This window comes from Mastomys coucha, unplaced genomic scaffold (assembly GCF_008632895.1).
Source record: "Mastomys coucha isolate ucsf_1 unplaced genomic scaffold, UCSF_Mcou_1 pScaffold21, whole genome shotgun sequence".
Taxonomy (NCBI): domain Eukaryota; kingdom Metazoa; phylum Chordata; class Mammalia; order Rodentia; family Muridae; genus Mastomys; species Mastomys coucha.
Window position 1 is genome coordinate 72670174 of NW_022196904.1, and position 19025 is coordinate 72689198.

General features: G+C 38.2%; 2 protein-coding genes across 5 annotated transcripts in view; one reads left to right on the forward strand and one right to left on the reverse strand.

Moving 5' to 3' along the window:
- Positions 1-1995: 1995 nt before the first annotated feature.
- Saxo2 (stabilizer of axonemal microtubules 2) lies at positions 1996-17032 on the reverse strand. 2 transcript variants are annotated; one of them, XM_031387210.1, is made up of 5 exons: positions 16694-17032; positions 14779-14986; positions 13880-14059; positions 11881-12083; positions 1996-4418 (listed from the first exon to the last, which is right to left on the reverse strand). In XM_031387210.1, exons 3-5 carry the CDS (start codon positions 13900-13902, stop codon positions 3475-3477), a joined length of 1170 nt encoding a protein of 389 aa, XP_031243070.1. In that variant the 5' UTR covers positions 13903-14059; positions 14779-14986; positions 16694-17032; the 3' UTR covers positions 1996-3474. The 2 variants fall into 2 exon arrangements, with proteins under 2 accessions (XP_031243070.1, XP_031243069.1); XM_031387209.1 differs by lacking the exon at positions 14779-14986.
- The window catches only part of Efl1 (elongation factor like GTPase 1), a 128610-nt gene continuing 126485 nt past the window's right edge, over positions 16901-19025 (forward strand). For all 3 annotated transcript variants that reach the window (XM_031387206.1, XM_031387207.1, XM_031387208.1), the window contains exons 1-2: positions 16901-16979; positions 17774-17879. In XM_031387206.1, coding sequence (XP_031243066.1) covers positions 17789-17879 — 91 coding nt within the window. In that variant the 5' untranslated portion in view covers positions 16901-16979; positions 17774-17788. The remainder of the gene's footprint in view (positions 16980-17773; positions 17880-19025) is intronic.

Here is a 19025-nt window from a genome sequence, read left to right on the forward strand (position 1 = left end):
CCAAGACATTGGGCACTATGCTATTTATACTAATGAATGCTGATTTTGCTTTGATTTCATTTCAACTGTGCACTAGGTTGTTCCTCTTGGAATAAAAAGTTTGTAACTTTTGTTTTACAGGAGCCCATAGTTAACTTTGGATTTTTAAAGAGGTGCTGAGTATTTTAAAGAGACTTGTGAATTGTTAAAGACCATGGGACTTTTAAGTTTCACTATATTTTATATTGTGATATTAATGACATCTTAGAAATAAACAAGAAAGAACAAGTTTTTGTTTAATGGTAATGCATTAGTCAGGGTTCTTTAGAGTCACAGAAGTTATGATAGTCTCTATGTAGTGAGGAATTTATTGCAGACTTACAGTCTGTAGTCCAACTCCCAATAATCTACTCCCTACAATGGTCAGCAGCTGCTGTGAATGGAAGTCTGAGGATTCCGCAGTTGCTCAGTCCCACAAGGCAAGCAATTGAAAAAGAGCAAGCTTTCCTTCTTCCTTATATAGGTCTCCAGCAAAAGGTGTGGCCCAGGTTAAAGGTGTTACCACACCCTTAACCCCAGGGGACCCCGATTAAACTCATAGATCTTCCAGTCCCAATCTTCTAGGATTCATAGCCACTATGCCACCACACCTCCAATCCTAGATGATCTTGAACTCATAGATCTCTCTATCTTAATCCTCTGGGATTCATAGCCACTACACCTCAAGATCTCCATGCCAAGATTCAGGTCGGAACTTGTTATCTCTCAGCCTCCAGATTAGGGCCAGGTGAGCCTTCTAATTCTGGATTGCAGTTCATTTCAGATACAGTCAAGTTGACAACCAGGAATAGCCACTACAGGTAATGTATTTATCAAATTGACAAAGGTTCAATTTTACTGTTTATTTTTTTTTAATTTATATGGCATATTTTGATCTTATTCTTTCCCTGCCCTCAACTCCTCCCTGACCCTCCCCAGTTCACTAATCACTCAATTTTATGTTCTCCCTTTCCTGTCTCCTATATCAAAAGAAAGCAGAAAAACAACAAAAACTAAAACAGATTTTAAAAAGAAAGAAAGGAAAGGGAAGGAAGGAAGGAAGAAAGGAAGGAAGGGAGGGAGGGAGGAAGGAAGGAAGTCAAGCAATTAGACAAAAAATGTGTGGTTTTTTTTTTTAAATCAGTTTAACACAATTTTTTTATCAGCTTAATATAAATAAAAATCAGAGGAAGAGAGAATCTCAGTGGAGGAAATGCCTCCATCAGATTGGCCCACAGGCATGTATCTGTGAGCAGTCTTGATTAATGACTGATGTGGGAGGGTCTAGTATACTATGGGAAGTGCTTGCCCTAAGGCTCTGATTCCAGGTTGCATAAGAGAGCGTGTTGAGCAAGCCAATGGGAGCACATAAGTTATGTCCCCCCTAGGCTTCTGCTTCAATTTCTGTTTCCAAGTTCCTCCTACCTTAAGTTTCTTCTCTGAATTCCTTTCATGATGGACTATAAAGCTGTCAGATGAAATAAACCTTTTCTTCTCCAAGTTGCTTTTGGTTTTTCCCACTTTTCTTCACCCTTATTTCTTCCTATTTATCTTTCAGAATTCAGCTCAGCCAACATTCCTTAAGAAAGATGATTCTGAACTCCCAGTTGAATGTCTTATGCTATGCTCTGTTCCAAACCCTATTGCCACACCTATTATATTAGGTTGCAGTGAGACAAGACAATATGTCATGTGCTCTTAGTTTAAGGAAACTGTTTCCAAAAATGCCAGTAGATGTTTTAACAGTGGCCACTATTGTTCAGAGAAGAGACCAGTCCCATCAGATTGTGGGAGATTTGAATATTAAACATGGGAACAGGGCCAGAATGGCAAGAATGGTAAAGTATTACCAAATTTTTAATTTTGATTATTATAGTAGTGTTTTCTATTTTTAAAATAGCTTTATCTAATCATGTATAGGTATATTTAGATAGGAATTTACTTACAAGTTCTATCTTAAATAAAATGATATAGAAATGGCTTCATGAAAATCAATATTTTATTAATCAGATTATATATAAAACATAATTTTTCATATATTATCTTTTTATAATGAATCAAACATGGAGAATTACTTTCAATTAATTAAAATAATTATTAAATGTTTTGAATTCACTTAGTAATATTCTTAAACAACTATGAAAATATTACAATTCATTTTAAACTAAAGTCGATCTTACATGATCACTTACTAAAACACTCTCTTGAAGCAGTCAACATTTATAATTATAGTATGCTATTTCTAGGTCCTTTACTGGTATCTCTTCCCCTTCCTTTTTGCACTTTATACTTTCAGCCATGAGCAAGGTAGTTATGGCTCTTACAAATGAACAGTGTTTCTGGATGTGGCCACTGGATGAAAGACTTTGTCAGAACTGGAAGTTCCCTACAACTTTTTCAGCAAATATATTTCCTTTTGAAAACATAGCCATTTACATCCAAGTATTTAATCTAGGTTCTCTATTTTATGCTGTAACTTATAGGGTGTGTATGAAGCTATAGTGGACAGATGCCTCTTACAAACACATATTACTCATAAAATCAAAGCAAATTAGGTTATTTTACATTCCTTGCTGCATGGAGACCAAGTAATGGGTATTAAGTTTGTAACTATCCTTATTTGAAAATGAAAAAGTACAAAAAGTTATCTGAGGGTTTGTTAATAGCCCCTTCCATTTGTACTTTATACATTCAAATGTATTATACAACTCGATGCTCCCAACAAACTTTTGTGAGGTAGGCAAAACCAATATTCTTTAACACACGAACCACAGGAGTGTGTATGTAAGAGTTTGCTTACAGTGGCACAAATATAAACTGAACTTGAACTCTGGTCCTCTGATTCCCATCCTATTGGATATTTCCTCTTCAAGCCACAATGTCTCTTGCTGTTTTGAACAGGGAAAGGAGCAGAGCAGTAGTCTCTGACATCATCAAACAAAACTTGACTTGACTTGTCCTATGCTCTGTAGATGTGTTAAAGGTGAATGAATGAATCAGTCAATGTGTAAAACCTGGAATTTTGAGAAGAGTAATTTATATTTCATCTTCAAGTTTGTTCTAGATAGTCCCAATGTAATTGATAAATGATGATAAGAGGAGCTGTATAATTGCATGAGTGTAAAATGAGGTGTACATGACACCAGGCTGAGGACAAGCTATGAGACAGCATGTGTAAATGAGTGTGCCCATCATTTAGCCTTCAGAAATGCCTGTTAAAGAACAATCTTGGATCAGAAGACTGACACAGGTGGACTGCAAGTTCCAGGGTAGCCTGTGCTAAACAGGATGACCTTGGTTCAAAAAAATTGATTTGTCAACTCTGATCTTTATGTTCCAACTTGTTCAAAAAGCTAAAAATGAAATTCTACAGCTCTCATGACTTTTTTTACTATAAAAGTTGGGGTTTCTCTTTAAAAATCAAACTCTCATTAGCTTTCTTTTAAATATTGATTACTAAAAGGCCTTCACTGAAGGAATAATCTTGCGAAATAATTTATGTCCTTGGGAATTTGTATTTTCAAATATATAACCAGGAGGAGAAGGATAGCTAGCTGGGCAGATTTCCTGTTTCTTTGGTGTGAACTGTATAGAATACATGGTGACATCATCAAGTGGAACTGAACTCTTAAGAGCTTTATTTAAAGGTTTGCAGCTCTCCGTTGGAATCCATTCATGTGGTACAAAGTGAGATCTGAAAGTGCTCAAACCCTCAAATTTTCCAGATGGGTTGGGAATTTGTTGCTGCTGCTTAATAAGTCCTTGACGACAACTTTCCCATGCTGGAAAATCTTCTTTCATGGTGCTTTTTCCTTGGAAAGGAAAATTGCTTTGCCTTCTGTGAGAAACTGGCCTAATGGCAACTACACGACTGGCCTGATAGGGAACATAGTCAAGGTGGCTGGAGCTGTTTAACTGCATACTTCCTGAAGGAGGCACATATTCTGCCACTTCCTTGACTTTGGGTGGTGGGATTTCCCATGGTTGGAAACTGTCACGGAATTCAGTGCTTCCTTTAAACTGAATGTTTTGGGTCACTCTGGTATAGGCAGGTCTGCAGATTTTTGCAGTTTCACCTGTAAGACCCTGAAAATCACTCCGGTGAGTGGTGAGATCCTGAAAAGGCTGGTCAGTAGGCTTATAAACTTCTTTTGGCCTTGCAAACTTGACTTCTAGCTGATGAGGTACATAATCTCGACGATGACTTGTATCACCATTAAAAGGGCCTTCAGAACACTTGACCACAGAGCAGGGCTTAAAGCTTTGCCTGGGCTTTATCTCTCGGGGAACATAGTCATCCTGAAATGTAGTTGAGTTTCCGAATTTCACATCTGGGGGATGGTAAGCTTGCTCTGGTTTACACAGTTCACATTTCTGAATATCCCAAGATCTATAATCATCTTGAAAATCAGAACAAACAAAATATTTTTAAACACTGAGGGGAAAAAACTATCTTCAAAGTCTCCTGACTAATTTCTCCATTGCCTAGCATTTTCTGATTTCTTTTAGATTCACAAACACTAGGTTTCCCTCATATTTGACTCTTTTTTTGTTGTTCATCATTTTCTACTTTCAGATTCATCTGATTACATACAAGGCCATATGGAACATGTGACCCTGCCTATGGATAGAATGCTAAATAGACTTTGTTGTGGGCAAAGACAGTATAAAATGTACTGGCTAGGATTTTGTCTGTAACTCACAAAATATTAAGGACAGCTATAAAATCCAGGGCTAAAATAAGAAGCCTCCAAGAGGAAGAAGTCAGTTGATTAACTTTTACAGTATCTTACAACTCACAGAAATGACCTTTGGAATCTTTTAGAATAAAAAATAAAAGTTCTAAAGACTACATATACCAGTTGCTCATTTGAAGAACTTTCAAATTTCAATGCTATTCTGGTCAAAAATAAAGATTCCATGGATTATTGGGCTTTAAGGAATCCCCAAGAGATACAGGACCATCTAGAGACCAGGAGGCCAAACAGTGTATTCAAAACTGTATGTGTAATTTAGAAATGATCATCAAAGCCAAGATCTGAGAGTTAGAAACCCAATACCTGCAACTTACTTAAGCCAAAGATGAAAATTTGAAGTGTTTATATTTCAGTAAAGGCTTCTTTATGTTGTTTATTTGTAGACAGAAAAGTAGTAAACTGAGTAGTATAGTAAAATTTACCTCACCCCACAAAAGTACTTTAAAACACCAAGAGTAAGTTTATAAAAGACAACTATTTTACATACTAATATAGTAAGCTGAAATATCTAAAATTTACTGCATCTCCAAAAGGATTTTTAAACACCAAATATTAATTTATAAAAAGCAAGTTTATATATGGTAAGACAATCAAATCTGAACCAAAGTCAAGGGGATGACAACTGGATAGTTAAACCTTGAATGTTTACCATGTGGCTACTGGCTGTGAAGAGAAACTGTCCTCATTCTTAGATAGTCCTGCTGAGTTTTAGACTAAATTACTAAGCTACTGATGTTTAGTGTGAGTGGAAACCCAGCCAAAAAGAAGATAGTCTTTAAGTTATCAGAATCCTATGAAGCCACATGGCAAGAAGTAATAAACTAGACCAAGCTTGTGACTAAGGCTGAAAACCAAGAACCAGATGAAGAACATAATAGAATGGCATGAGGTAGTATTCAGATTGATGGCAAATGGAAACCATATTCTTGCAGACTTGTATAGAAACAAAGAAATAAGGAACTGGAGGAGGCCATTCAGTAGAACAGCAGCAGAGAAGAGATATGAAGGAAGTGAAGATGTTACGAGTGAAATCATGTACTCATTAGCCAAAGCACCCCCTCCAGGTCCCTACCTGTCAACCTTCCATTTTCAATTCTCATGAATTTTGTTCTTGAGCTACCATGAAGGAATATCTGTTCTTCAGAAACTAAAGATTACAATTATAGCACTATTTCCCAGTAACCACAAGGAAATGAGAGATGTTAGTGAAGAACTATAGTTTAACACAGTCATACTAGCAAAGTCTTTGCTGCCAATGTGACTAAGAAACAAAAAAATGCTGATTTTAGGTGAATATGTGGATGAATAGAATAAATATTTCTCAATATCAGAGAAACGTGGGCTTTCAAAAAGGAAACAAGAATCTGGAGGGGGAAAGATAAGGTAGTGTAAAGTACTATACATATAACTTCTTTTTAAGTTTCCAATCTTGGTAATAGAATTGTCACAGAGCAGGTGTTGACAAATGTTTTTCTGTAATAGCCAGATAAGAAATGTCTTAGACTTTGAAGCTTAAGCACAAGTCTCTAAATGTGCACTGCCTATTGCAACTGGTAAATTCTATCAATGTTGCAAGAATGCAGAAGTATTAATAGGTAGCAAGAATAGGTAGTATGAAAAAGAATGGGAGTGTCAGTCATAAAAAAGAAAATCAGGTGACTGGATTTGGCCTGCAGGTCAGTTTGTTTAATCTTGCTTTAAAGTTTACAACAAAAAATTTTAACAAATCATAGTCCACTTTTGAGTAATATTGTTCTGAGTTGCATACATAGTTTTGCACCTTAATGATGGGGACATACTGAGAGATGCATCTTTATTGTTCTTTCACTATGGGAACATCAGTGTTCCAGACTCTGATCTCACTAGATGATATGATTTTAGTGAACTCTGGTTGCAAAATCATTTTACTGCTGACTGAATTATTATACAGCACATCGCATAGAAGTAACTGCTAAGGTACAGCATATTTCCAATTCTAATCTTTTCTACTTTGTCCTTTTATAATTGGTTTTAAAAAAAATTCTATCAAAATTGATAGAATTTTTGCTCCAGAAAAATACTGTATTGTTATGGCATCTATTTCTGAGGACATTTTTCTCATCATAAAGACCTAGTTTCTGTTGCTTCATATTACATTTCTGAAGAATTTCTCTTAAAACTTCATCTGACATTTACTGATAATTCTTTTCACTTGTCTGAAAAGCACTTTATGGAGGAGGTTTTCACTAAGAGTTCAATGTGCTTAGTGGGCTTTGTGCTTCATGCTGCTTTCCTCTCCATAGATTTGCTTATATTGATGTAGCTGAGGCTCACTGCTCCTTCCCATGAGTGTACTTATCTACTCAGACACCTATGCAAGGCATTGCCATCTCTGTTATTTTCTGTAGTTATTACATTCTCCTTTTTGTAGCTTCTATCTCGACTAATTTTTCCACTTAATGTTTCTAACCATCAGTCATAAGTTTTTGATTCCCTGATAGATCCTTTCTGTTTGAGTTTTTCCTTTGGTTTCATCGCAACCCCACCCCCACTTCTTCTTCCCTTCTCATTTCCCTCCATGTTTATAATTTGAGAACTAGACATCATAGGTACCATAGATACTTACATCAGTAATGCTTATATTCAGAAATTAATCCATGTTCATTTGCCAGAGTGTGATTTGGTCCAATCCATAACTAAGTTTGGGTCTCTTTATTGCTATGCTGTAGACCAGCAGCTTCAAATGACTTTGGTATTATTTCTGCGTTCAGGTTGGTGGCTGATTGTCTGGGAAGTTTCTTATTATCTCTTCCTTCTTCATATTTTTATAATTCAGGGAACATGGATCTCCATACCCTGCCCTTTCCCAGCAGAGGGTTGATGTTATTCCATCTCAAGTGATATGGTGTTGCTGTGTGTATAGGGATGGGTATCTGTTGTTTTCTCCAGCTTCATGTACACTGAGGTGCCCGGGCACAGCTTTGCCATGCTCCTGGTCCTTTATAGATCTCTAGTGCTTACTCCCAGGGACAGCTCCTCCTTTCATGGTAAGAAGCTCTGTTTTGCTTCTTGTTCCTTTCTCCTATCTCCAACTGCAGCACTCACTTTGCACTGATACCTCTCCTGCAGTAGACTCATGTTTTTGTTCTGTTAGTGGACTTCTGATCTCAGCTTTCTAAGGGACTTATGGACATTTTTTATTCTATATATTACCTACCTATCTAGCTTTTCCTTGTTTGATTGAGAACACTGTCTTCAGTTTTTTGCATTTTATTCAGAAGTTGGAAATCCTAGATGATCTTTATCATTTTAAACTACACCTGCAATTCTACAAATTCAGTTTCTCTAGCAGATATCTATTTGAACTGTATTTCTTGAGTTGATTTTAGTAAATTGTTTTTCAAAATATTTATAATTTTAAAAATTTTAAAGATTTATAATTTTATGTCAAGAATTTAAATTTACACAAATTGTGAATTTTTAAAAGATCTCTTGTTAATGTATGAAGAACCACTCTAAGTTTTATTTACTGAGGCCATGATCCAGCTGGGCTTCAGTTGAGTACATCACTAATTGCTTTCCCTCACATGTTCCTTCCCCATACCATACTACCTAGTCCCTACATTCTTTTGGATTAGTAGAGGTCTTTTATTATTCTATTTTATTTTAATTTACTAAGCCTTTCTGCATTTTAAAATAAAAATGCGTAATTTCACTCATTATGAGATCTTCCTGGCTCAAGTATGTTGCTGTTTTGAATACTTCTTGAACAATAGTTTTCTTTAATACTGCTGTTCTAACATATTTCAATCCCATATTTGTTTGAAAACATACAATGACTTTATGAAATCAATAGTAATTTTATCTACATATTTCTATTTGTGCATTTTTATTCATTTCTGAGTTCCAATCCCATGCATCTATCTGAACTATTTTTCTCCAACTACAAGCCCTCCCTTTAACAGTGTGCTGCTGTGCTGCTAATGAACTCTCTGTTTTTGTTTGAAACAATCTCTGTCAAATTCTGAAGACCATTTCACGAGGTATAAAATTTTGAGATTCAGTATATTTAAATATTTTCTTGTGACTTTTTTTTTTTTCAAGACAGGGTTCCTCTGTGTAGCCTTGGCTGTCCTGGAACTCACTCTGTAGACCAGGCTGGCCTCGAACTCAGAAATCTGCCTGCCTCTTTCTCTCAAAGTGCTGGGATTAAAGGCGTGCGCCACTATCGCCCAGCTTCTTGTGACACTTTAAAAGTTATTTGAAAAACTTACTTTTATACACTATGGTTAGTCATGTAACTTTCCCTCCCCCAAGTCCTCCCAGATTGTCTTCACCTCCCCACCCATCCAACTTACATGTTCTACAAAAAAAAAAAAAAAAAAAAATCCTGCAGAAAACCTACTGTGCACACACACACACACACACACACACACACACACACACACACACACACTTGATTAATTTCTCCTGAGCCTGTATCCTGCCTGGGAGGATATACGTTGCATCACTCAATTGGAGAAAATTGGGTTTTTCTTTGGTAAGCAGGTATCAGCTGCAAATAGCTTCTTAGTTAAGGATGGGACTTTTGTTCCCCCTTCGCTTTACTATGCTGGGGTTTGTTGGCATTGAATTTCTGCAGGTCCTGCGCATGCTATCACAGTCTCTGTTAGTTCATATGTGAACCAGCCCTGTTGTGTCTGGAAGACTTGTTTCATTGGAGTTAGCCACCTTTTTTAGCTCTTAAAATCTTTCTGTCTCCTTCTCTGAATAAATTCCTGGAACTTGAGAGTAGGAGCTTGATATATGCATACTATTTGTGGCTGTGTGCTACAAGATCTCTATTCCTTTGGTTCCAACAATACATCTGGTTTAATTCTCGTTCCAGAGATTTTTTTCCCATCATCTTTAAGAATTCTTTACCTTTTAAAAATGACATTTGCCTAGGTGTAGTTTCCTTTGTGTTTAGCTATTTGAGACTTAAATCTTTGAAATGATTCTGTCACAGATTTTGGTAATTTCTCATCTGTTTATCACTTCAGATATTTTTTCCTGATTTTTCCATAGGTCTCATAATGTTTTACTATTCACTTCATGTTGTGTATGAAGGTATGACAGAAACTAAGTCTATTTTTAGTAGGAGAAATTTTGTTCCCTTAGATATTTGGCAGGTAGAGTGTAGTGCATATCCCCTCAATCCAATTAGGAACTGAGCTAGGTAGACACAGTCATGCCTTGTGTTTAAATGTCTCGAGGACATGATTTGGGTGTGGCATATTCTTTTTAGTGGGGCTTTATCTACTAAGCATCTACTCTCAAATAAACTTCTTGGGTGTTTGGTGGAATTTTTTGGATCAGTCTTTCTGCTTACCACATCTATCAAACAGTGCAAGTTCACAAAGAAACAAGTCATGTACATGGGGTTTTTTAGACTGCAACCTTTACAATATTCTATTTCTGTCTTGCCTCTGCCCTCTACTCTTAGACTGTATGTATAGGTCTAAGATAATACCTGCTTTTATGAAGGTATTCAGAATTATACACACAGAATTACAATCATACAAAATTAAGTACAGTTGAGGCTGTTGTTTTATGCCTCAAAACCTGGAACACTATGTGTCTGTGTGTGTTACATATATGCACACAACACTAAGGGACATCAATATTACTGTCTTTAGTATATATTGCATGGAAAAAATAATGATTGTATAAATGTCAAAGCAAAGTCATTTTTACTATCTTTTATGTCAAGATTATCTTTTATGCATATCAGTATTTCAGTAATTTGCTTTGCTGTATTTGATTATACTTACTTACCATTCATAGTCTTTATAACTTGTCAGTTCTATAGCCATGAATGTACTCAGTTTTTCAAAATCAGAAAGAACATTATTCCTAACTTCCCCATAAGATCCCAGGATATTGGTACCTTGCACTTTACTTATCTAGTTACTGTTAAAAGTCTTAAGAGTAGTCATTAGCTATTACCTAACTATAGATGCCATTACTTTTGCAAAAGGTTTTATATTTGAAAATACCCATTCAGCTATTTCACATAACCAATGGAAAGAATATAAGCCTGCATGTTCAACTGTGTTACTAAAGAAAGGAAAGAGAAGAGCTCATGTCAAGACAGTCTGCTTCTAAATGAAGACTTCCATGAGTAAGTCTTTTAAAATGTTTAAATCATGTAGGAGTTTGGTGAAAAAATAAAAAGACAGGCCAAGTAGTTGCTGGTGCTCACATTTTTAAGTATGTTGCTAACAATGGGAAATTTCTCACTCCTGTCTTGCTGCAAGTAAGGCCTGGAGTAGGAGAGCCTGTCTATTGTCACGTGGTTCTGTCTGTTAGGGGACAGACATGTTTATTTTATTCTGAAGTCCTGTTCTGAGAATAATCTGTTCATAGATCAGAGCTTTATCCTCCAATCTTACCTTTAGAGCAGCAGTTCTCAGCGGGGAAGGGAGGAGGGTTGTGACCCCTTTGACAGACTTCTGTCTCCAAAACTACTTACATTACAATTCATAACAGTAGCAAAATTACAATTATGACATAGCAACAGAAATGGTTTTTGGTTGGAAGTCACTACAACATGAGGAACATTATAGGATGGGAGCACTGGGAGGTTGAGAACCCTGCCTCAGAGTATAAAAATAATATTCCAGTTGTCAATCCATTAATTCCATAGTTTTGCAGGTTGGTCTGGAATTTGAATCATGAAGACAGTTGCTGTTTTATCTTTTCAACAACTCCAACACTCTCAGCTGAGTTTCAGCTCATTATAGGAAGGATAAGGTGAAAGGACAATACAAACTATGACAAAGTGACAAGTGCAACATATATCTTTGTTCAGTGACATCCTTTGCTTTTCATATACTTTCAGATACAGACAAATTAGGGGGCACATTTGGAGAAGAGTACAGGATTCCTAACTCCCATGAGTCAGTTGTGTTTGTTTGTAACTGGTTCTTGCTGACAATATTCTTTTGATCAACAAGAAAAATGTTCTTTTCTAACCACTTTGGCTAAGTATGACAATACAAGATGATGGCAATTTGGTTGTAAAGGTCAAAGATGGCATTTTTAGGTTTGAGACCCCTTTGCTTTTACAATGATGACAGGTTACCTTTATAAGTTGGGATAGTGTCCAACTTTCCTTTTTTAAGTTGTTGTCTTTCCACAGGCCGGACTTTTACCACAGGCTGTACCTTGTAAGGATTATAATCTCGCTTGTAGGTAGTACCAAGATCAATTTTCCCCTGTTTGGGTTTATATTCTTCAGGTATGTGGCGAGGCTGCTTGACTACTTCATAAGGGCGATAATCTGACCTGAAATATATACATGTATATATGTGAAACATAGCCTACTGGTTCTTCTGTTTTGATTATTTCAGCACTGAAATCTTCAATTTTGTCTTATATGAACAATCTAAGGAGATATTAAAATGATACTAGTTGATTATTTGAAAGAAACAATTGAATTCTTTTATAAGGTTCTATTCAATGACAAGTTAAACTGTGAAAAATCATAGTTTTTAAAAACTGAAATAACAGCTCTTCAATTTGATCTTAAGTGAGTAAAATTCTCAAGTAGGTGGATTTTTAAATCTAATATAGAAGGATATCTGAAGAGAAAAATGTTATGAGCTAAAAAAATTTGTCAATATTAGCTTTGTAGCCACTTTTCCAAAAAAAAAAAAAAACCAGCCACATTCACCTACATAGACTGTATTTAGACATAGTTTCCTCCCATGAAAGTCACAATATATTCCTGCTTATTGCCTAATTGATCATCAATTGTGGCTCAGACAGATGTGAGCCTTTCTAAGATTTTGGCTCTCTCAGAAGCCCTGGCCACAATGGGAATAAAATGATAACCTAGCCATCTTGTATATTATACACCATTATTATGGTGGAGGTGGTACTTCAGGGTAAAAGACAGTCCCATGGAATGGAGAAAACCAGAGATTCAAGGCTAGTCGGACTGCCTAAATCTAAATCTTGGTGTTGTCATTCAATAGCTGCATAACCTTGGATAACTTAGTTAACCTGTCTATGCCCTAGTTTCCTCATAAAGATGGATAATCATATCATGTACATCATAGAGTTAAAGATACATGCTGTCAGTTTTGACAGTCATCTAACTGAGCTACAATTATGTTATTAAGATAAAGTCTTACACAAATTCACAACAGTTTCTTCCTGTATTATAGAAACATGCAGTATGGAATGACACTTATTCTTTATACTGCAGATAAACCACCCTTCTATTTTCTAGTCAATATGATCAGCATGAATGAATCATACAGGAGCTCTAAGCTCCTGCTCTTAGGAATGCTGGGTACCTACTCTAGGCAGTGGATATTGTACCAGCTTTCTGAAAACAGAATGCTGAGAAAACAATGGATGTCCATCCTGCAGGCGTACAGCACTGAAATGAATCCAATAACACTAGGAAGGTATTTCAGAAGTTATAAAAGGGATGTTTACTTGACCCCAAAAGCTAAACAGAGATGACAATGACAAAGGAAAATATTTAGCTGATGTTTATAGATTGAATGAGTATTAGGTAGGGAAAGAACGAGGGAGAGTTCCGAACAGGGGGGAGATAAAGTAGAGAAGCAAGCAGAGTTTGATAATCTGTGCAGTAATTATGGAAGGAGTTAGGTCTATGCTTAATGATAGTTCAGTGCATTTCAAACAGGACCATGATAAAATTAAATCTGTATGCTTTAAAAATTGCCATGGCAAGCTAAAGTATTAGATACCAAACAGAGATGCAAAAACTAGAACACACACATGTATACAATACACACACAGAGACAGACACAAATTAGGAAGCAAAAGCATTCTTCTATACAATGGTAACAGTGCAAAGTATATAAATATGAGATCTTTTAGTCACTTTAAAAAGTCAATAGAACTTTTTGTTTTCTTTTTTCTTCTCTTTGCCAATGTAACTTAATTTTTTATCTTTCTGCTTTTCTCAAGTTGTGAACTAATTTCTTGCTTCTCAAATTAGTTAAGCTTAAGTCAAATAGCTAGTTAAATTTAAATAGTAAGAAAACCTTATTAAGACCAGAGGAGTTGGACAAAAAATAAGGAAACAGTTTCTAAATATTTACTTAAATGTGGTTACTCCTTCCATTTTACCACGGTATGCTTGAAATCCTTGCTTTGGTTTAAGACTCTGAGGTGGAAGAACATCACCATATTTTGGATATTTTTCCAAATACTCCGTCGTGGGGCAAGATATGCCAGAATGTTCATAAACCCTTGTGATTCCATGTGGACAACGATGTCGTCTGTACAAACAAATAAGCTGAAACATTATTTCCTTTAAAACCATCTTGAGTGGTCATTGCATGTTAACAGGTTCCCAATGACTTTAGTACAACTTCTGAACTTTAGCACAGCTTTCCCCTCGGCACTGGTGTTTATAAAAATGATAAATCATAGTGTAGCCTTACATAGCAAACTGATTTTGTCATAAGAGTTTAGTTCCTTCTTATGTTACTGAAGCAGGGAAGCTAGCAAGGAAACTTCCTAGATGTCTGGCAAACAGGCTTTCTGCTTAGGTATCACCTACAACAGATGCTAACATGTTACTTTGAATCATAGTACAGCTACAAAAGGAAGGAGGCAGAGCACAGAGTCCATTGTTTGTGGTGGTGTGGGGCATGGGATACAGTAGAGGCCAAGAGAGATTGGAGTTGGGAGTTGTGGTGCAGCATCCTGGTTGGACATCTCCTTTATTCTTCCACGTGTCTAAGAAACTCTAAAGTCAGAAGACTCATGAGACTCAGCAATGTCTGCTGCAAATGAGGCTGTTGGAAAGCACCAAAGGGATTTTTTCCTATGCAGGGTCCAAGATACTTGGAAAATCCAGGAGCAGAGTACATAGGTCATGTATATATAAAAACTCTGATAGAGCTGTGTTGATTAACAAAACACAAGTCAAAACTTTAGAATTTGTCAATGTTTTTATTGCCCACAAAAGCAATGCATTCACAGTATAACTTACCTAAGACTGTGGATAAATATAAGACATAACAGCACAGACAAATTATAAAAGAAAGCAAAATCCTCCTAGTCTAACATGTGCAATCCTTAAAAGACAATTTTCTTCCTTCTGCTTTATAGTTTTGCTGCCAGTTATGGCTGTTTACACTTGTTAAACTTTTCTGTCTTTTTGAAAAAACAGCTCACAGAAATGATGAGATCAGGCGTCCCTAATGGAAGATCAAAGGAATTGAATTTTAGTTCCATAAGAGAGAAAAGATGGCATTATGGTTTGAATCTGAAATGTTCACATATTTTGAACCTTTGCTTTCCAGCTAATGGAAACGTTCTGGAAGGCTTTTGGAAGGTGGCGCTTACCTGGTAGAAGTAAGTGGCTAACAGTAGCCCTTGGAAGATTAGAGCTCTTTATTCCAAATGCTTTCTACCTCCTGGTCTGCCAGCATGTAAAAAGCCTTGCTTCATGTTCCATGAACAAGAACTCCACCATGCCTGACTGCCAGAGACTGCACACTCTGAAACTGTGTGCCCAAACAGACCTTTCCTCCTCTGTTTCTCTCTGGTACTGCTACCACAGTGATGCAAATGTATCTAACCAAAAATCTTCAACAACAAACAGAATAGGGGCAGATATTCCCTCTTTTCTTCCAACAGGATAGGAGGCAAAAGATGGGAGGTGGTATGGGGAGAGATGGTGGTGAAGAATCTTTGTCCTCTTTTGAGACAATGTCCCATGAATGTAGCCAAAGTTTAAAACCAATGGCTGAGTGGAACTATATATGTCATAGTAACTACTCACTTTGTCAAATAATCTTGTACCTCAGTTATAAAACTGAAAGCAGCCAAGGCAGTGCTCTCAAAGCAATTAGGATTTTGCAAGGGAAATTTCAGTAGAAGTTATTAGTCATGCTTCAAAGCTTAAAGGGGACTCCTCTTACACTGGCAGTCCGTCCCCCACCACCCCCCAGCTCTCTGGATAGTGATATTATTTTTGAAGAGTGTAAAGTTCCTAATATAATGAATTTCCTGATGGGTGGATGGGAAAACAACTTAGCTTGTAAATAAATTCAGATTCAAATACATTTTTTCTTACACACAAGATTTTGCAGATTCAAGCATTAAAAGTTATGCTTCCATCTGTTCAAACATACAAACAAGGCTTATTGCAAAAAAGGCTGTGAAACTGCTCTCAGTCAATATATGTTGTAGATGGTTGCCCTTAGAAGGGGATTAGAAATACAAAGGGCTTGGTGTTACTCATATTTACTTATCAAAGGTGATCTAATCCCTGGGTCAACAGTAAGGTTGAGGAAAGAGAAGAATGTGTTTATTGGTGATGTAAGGTTGTTAGGCAGGACTTACAAATCAAACCTGAGGTTTAGGGTGAGGACTTTTTTTTTTTTTTTTTCCCGAGACAGGGTTTTTCTGTGTAGCCTTGGCTGTCCTGGAACTCATTCTCAACACCCTGCTAGGGTGAGGACTATTGTCATTTTTGTCTGTCAGAGAGGCCTCAAGAGATGCTGCCTGGGCTGGAATAAGAATAAAGTTTAGAGGATGGAAGGCTCTGGGTGGCAAACTAAAGACCATGGATACTGTTCTTTTAAGTTAACCAATAGAATTGGTGTGGGTGAGTTCATCACTTACCAGCCATATTTGCTCATACTACTTAGCTGGCCTGAACTGTATTTTAGTTTACATCTCTGGTTAGGAAGCCTCAGGAATGCAAAGAAAATAAGTTTTGCACAGGAGCCAGTCAAGTAGAGAAAGGGGGCGCATTTAGCAGAGCTTAAACAAGGGCAGGGTGGGTGGAGGTGAGGCTCCTCCCGTTCAGGCAAGGGAGTCCTTAAGGGGGTGTGCGCAGCGAGGTGTCTGCGGGGCTCACGGCTCTGCGGACGCCACACCGGGCAGACGTTTCTTACCCGCAGGTGCAAATCTGGCACAGACACCAGTTCCTCATGCTCTGTGCTCCAGCGTCCTTCTCTGTAGGGCTTCAGCTGGCACTTCAGAGCAGCTATAGCGTCTGCCGTCGTCAAGGCGACCGCGGAATTCCAAGTTGAAGGGAATCGACGTGGCTTCCGGTGGCGTTCTAGACGCGCGCGGGTCAGAGGTCACAGGCCCACAGGCCCCGCCTCCCGGTTCCTGCAACTTCCGGTCTGAGCTACTTCTGGAGTCTTAGAAGCGTGGGTGAGGTGCGGCGTGGAGCCGGTGAGTCGCGGGGACTTGCTAGGGACGCCGGCGACCAGACGGTGACGGAGGCCAGGGGAGTGGGGGTCTCGGTCATGTCGATAGGGCTGGGCGGGGCGGGTCCCGAGCGACTGCACCTTATAGGGACCCGGTACCCTCAGCGGCAAAGACTCCAGGAACCCAAACGGAGGAAGGACATGCAGACCTCGGTTTGCTTTTTTTAATTGGAGAGAGGGATAGAAGATGTGTCAGGTACCTGTTGTGTTCATGAGCACGTGATACAAAACTTTTAAGGACACTCAGTGCAGTCACAGGGCCGAAGTTCTTACGTCTGGTGAAAGCCAGCAAGCTTGACGGAACGACGGACTTTTGGGGAGGGGGACGAAGTAAGGAAGGGCGGGGGTGTGAGTGTGAGGAGAGAGAGAGAGACTGAGACTTAGCAGGACGTCTATCTCTGTATGTGTACGTGTGTGTGTGTGTGTGTGTGTCACTTAGCAGGGCGTCTCTGTACCTGCCTCCCAACTGCGTGATTCATCGCAAGGCAGATCCGGAAACTCACAGCGCACTCCTCTAGTACTGTCAGCAGGATGCGTGGACTTTACAGTGGACCTTGGGCCTAAATGACTATATCCTGGCAGGGCCAGAAGGAAATAGATGTGGCTAAACATTCATTGGGTTCTCAGTTAAGGAATCTGAAGCGACTTGTAAGCCTCAGCAGCATCTGCCGCTCGGTTTGTCCATTTGTTTTTTGCTGTTGTGCACTGCCCCTCCCCCATTGGATTTTGTACCATTTTAAGTGTGCATTTAATTTTTAGTCACAGGAAATAACCATGGTACTCAGTGGTGTTGATAAGATGATCCAACTTCAGAAGAACACTGCCAACATTAGGAATATCTGTGTCTTGGCTCATGTTGACCACGGTAAGACTTTTAAAATTGTTTTTTTATTAACAAAGAAGAAATGTCTCTGTTTCACTGGAGCCGTGAGAAGTTGTGTGTGTGTGTGTGTGTGTGTGTGTGTGTGTGTGATGTCAGAGAAGCATACTGAAGAACGTTTGAAATAAATGGATTAATGGGTTATTGGTGGTCTGCACAGTATGTCACATGATGTTTTTGAATTTGAATTTTTGTTAAAATATGGAAAAGTTTTTTGAGCGGGTAAAATGTCTGTGGTCTTGGTAGATAGAATATATCTTCTATAAATCCTATTTAATTTGTCCCATACTGAGTGAGCAGTTGCTAAGTTTGCAGTGCTTTTTTAGCTTTATCAGGACCTAGACATTTATGAGGCCACCTGCCCAGCTGGAGAGGCTTTCTGGACAAATCAGGGCCTCATGATGAGATAGGGGTGGGGGTGGGTTGGATAAGAATTTTGAGACCTGGAGGATTGGGCAGCCAGACTGGTTAAAAAGAATTGTTAGACATGCCCTTTGAGGGGCTGTAGGTGATAGGGGGGGACCAACAGTACATGTGGAGGTGTGGAAATGGGCAGAAGGAAGCAGGTGTAGCTACTGGGCTCATGCTTGTTGGTAGGGTTCAGATAGACATTGCCTTAACTGTCTGCTTTCTTCTGAGTCTACTCTTTATTTGAAACTCTTTTGTCTAGTAGCAGCAGCTCAGCATTTAGAATCCTGTTGGAGCCAAAGCTACTTAGCATTTTAAAGGTGAGGAAGAAGCAGGCAGGATCCTGTCACAGACCTCACCTTTCCTGTGAGGCTCTAAGAAAGGATTAAGTCCTCTAGCTCTGGTTAGACATCCAGAGGTCTGATGTCTTTTCAAATTACTTTACGTATGAGTGTCAGTGTGTAGCCTATGTAAAAGGAGGATAATGAGAATCTCTTGCCAGTGGTGAAATACTCCATAGTGAAAATGGTCATTAACATTTTTATTAGCGTGTTGGGAGCTATTAGGAAAAAATAAAGCAAGGGCAGAGTACTTAAATTGAAGATTAGATTAGACTGGTCAAGGTGCTTTGGGTGGGTTAAAAGGTAGGAAAGAGGCCCCAGTGTAGGGGAATGCCAGGGCCAGAAAGTAGGAGAGGGTGGGGTGACAGGCATGGGGAGGTGG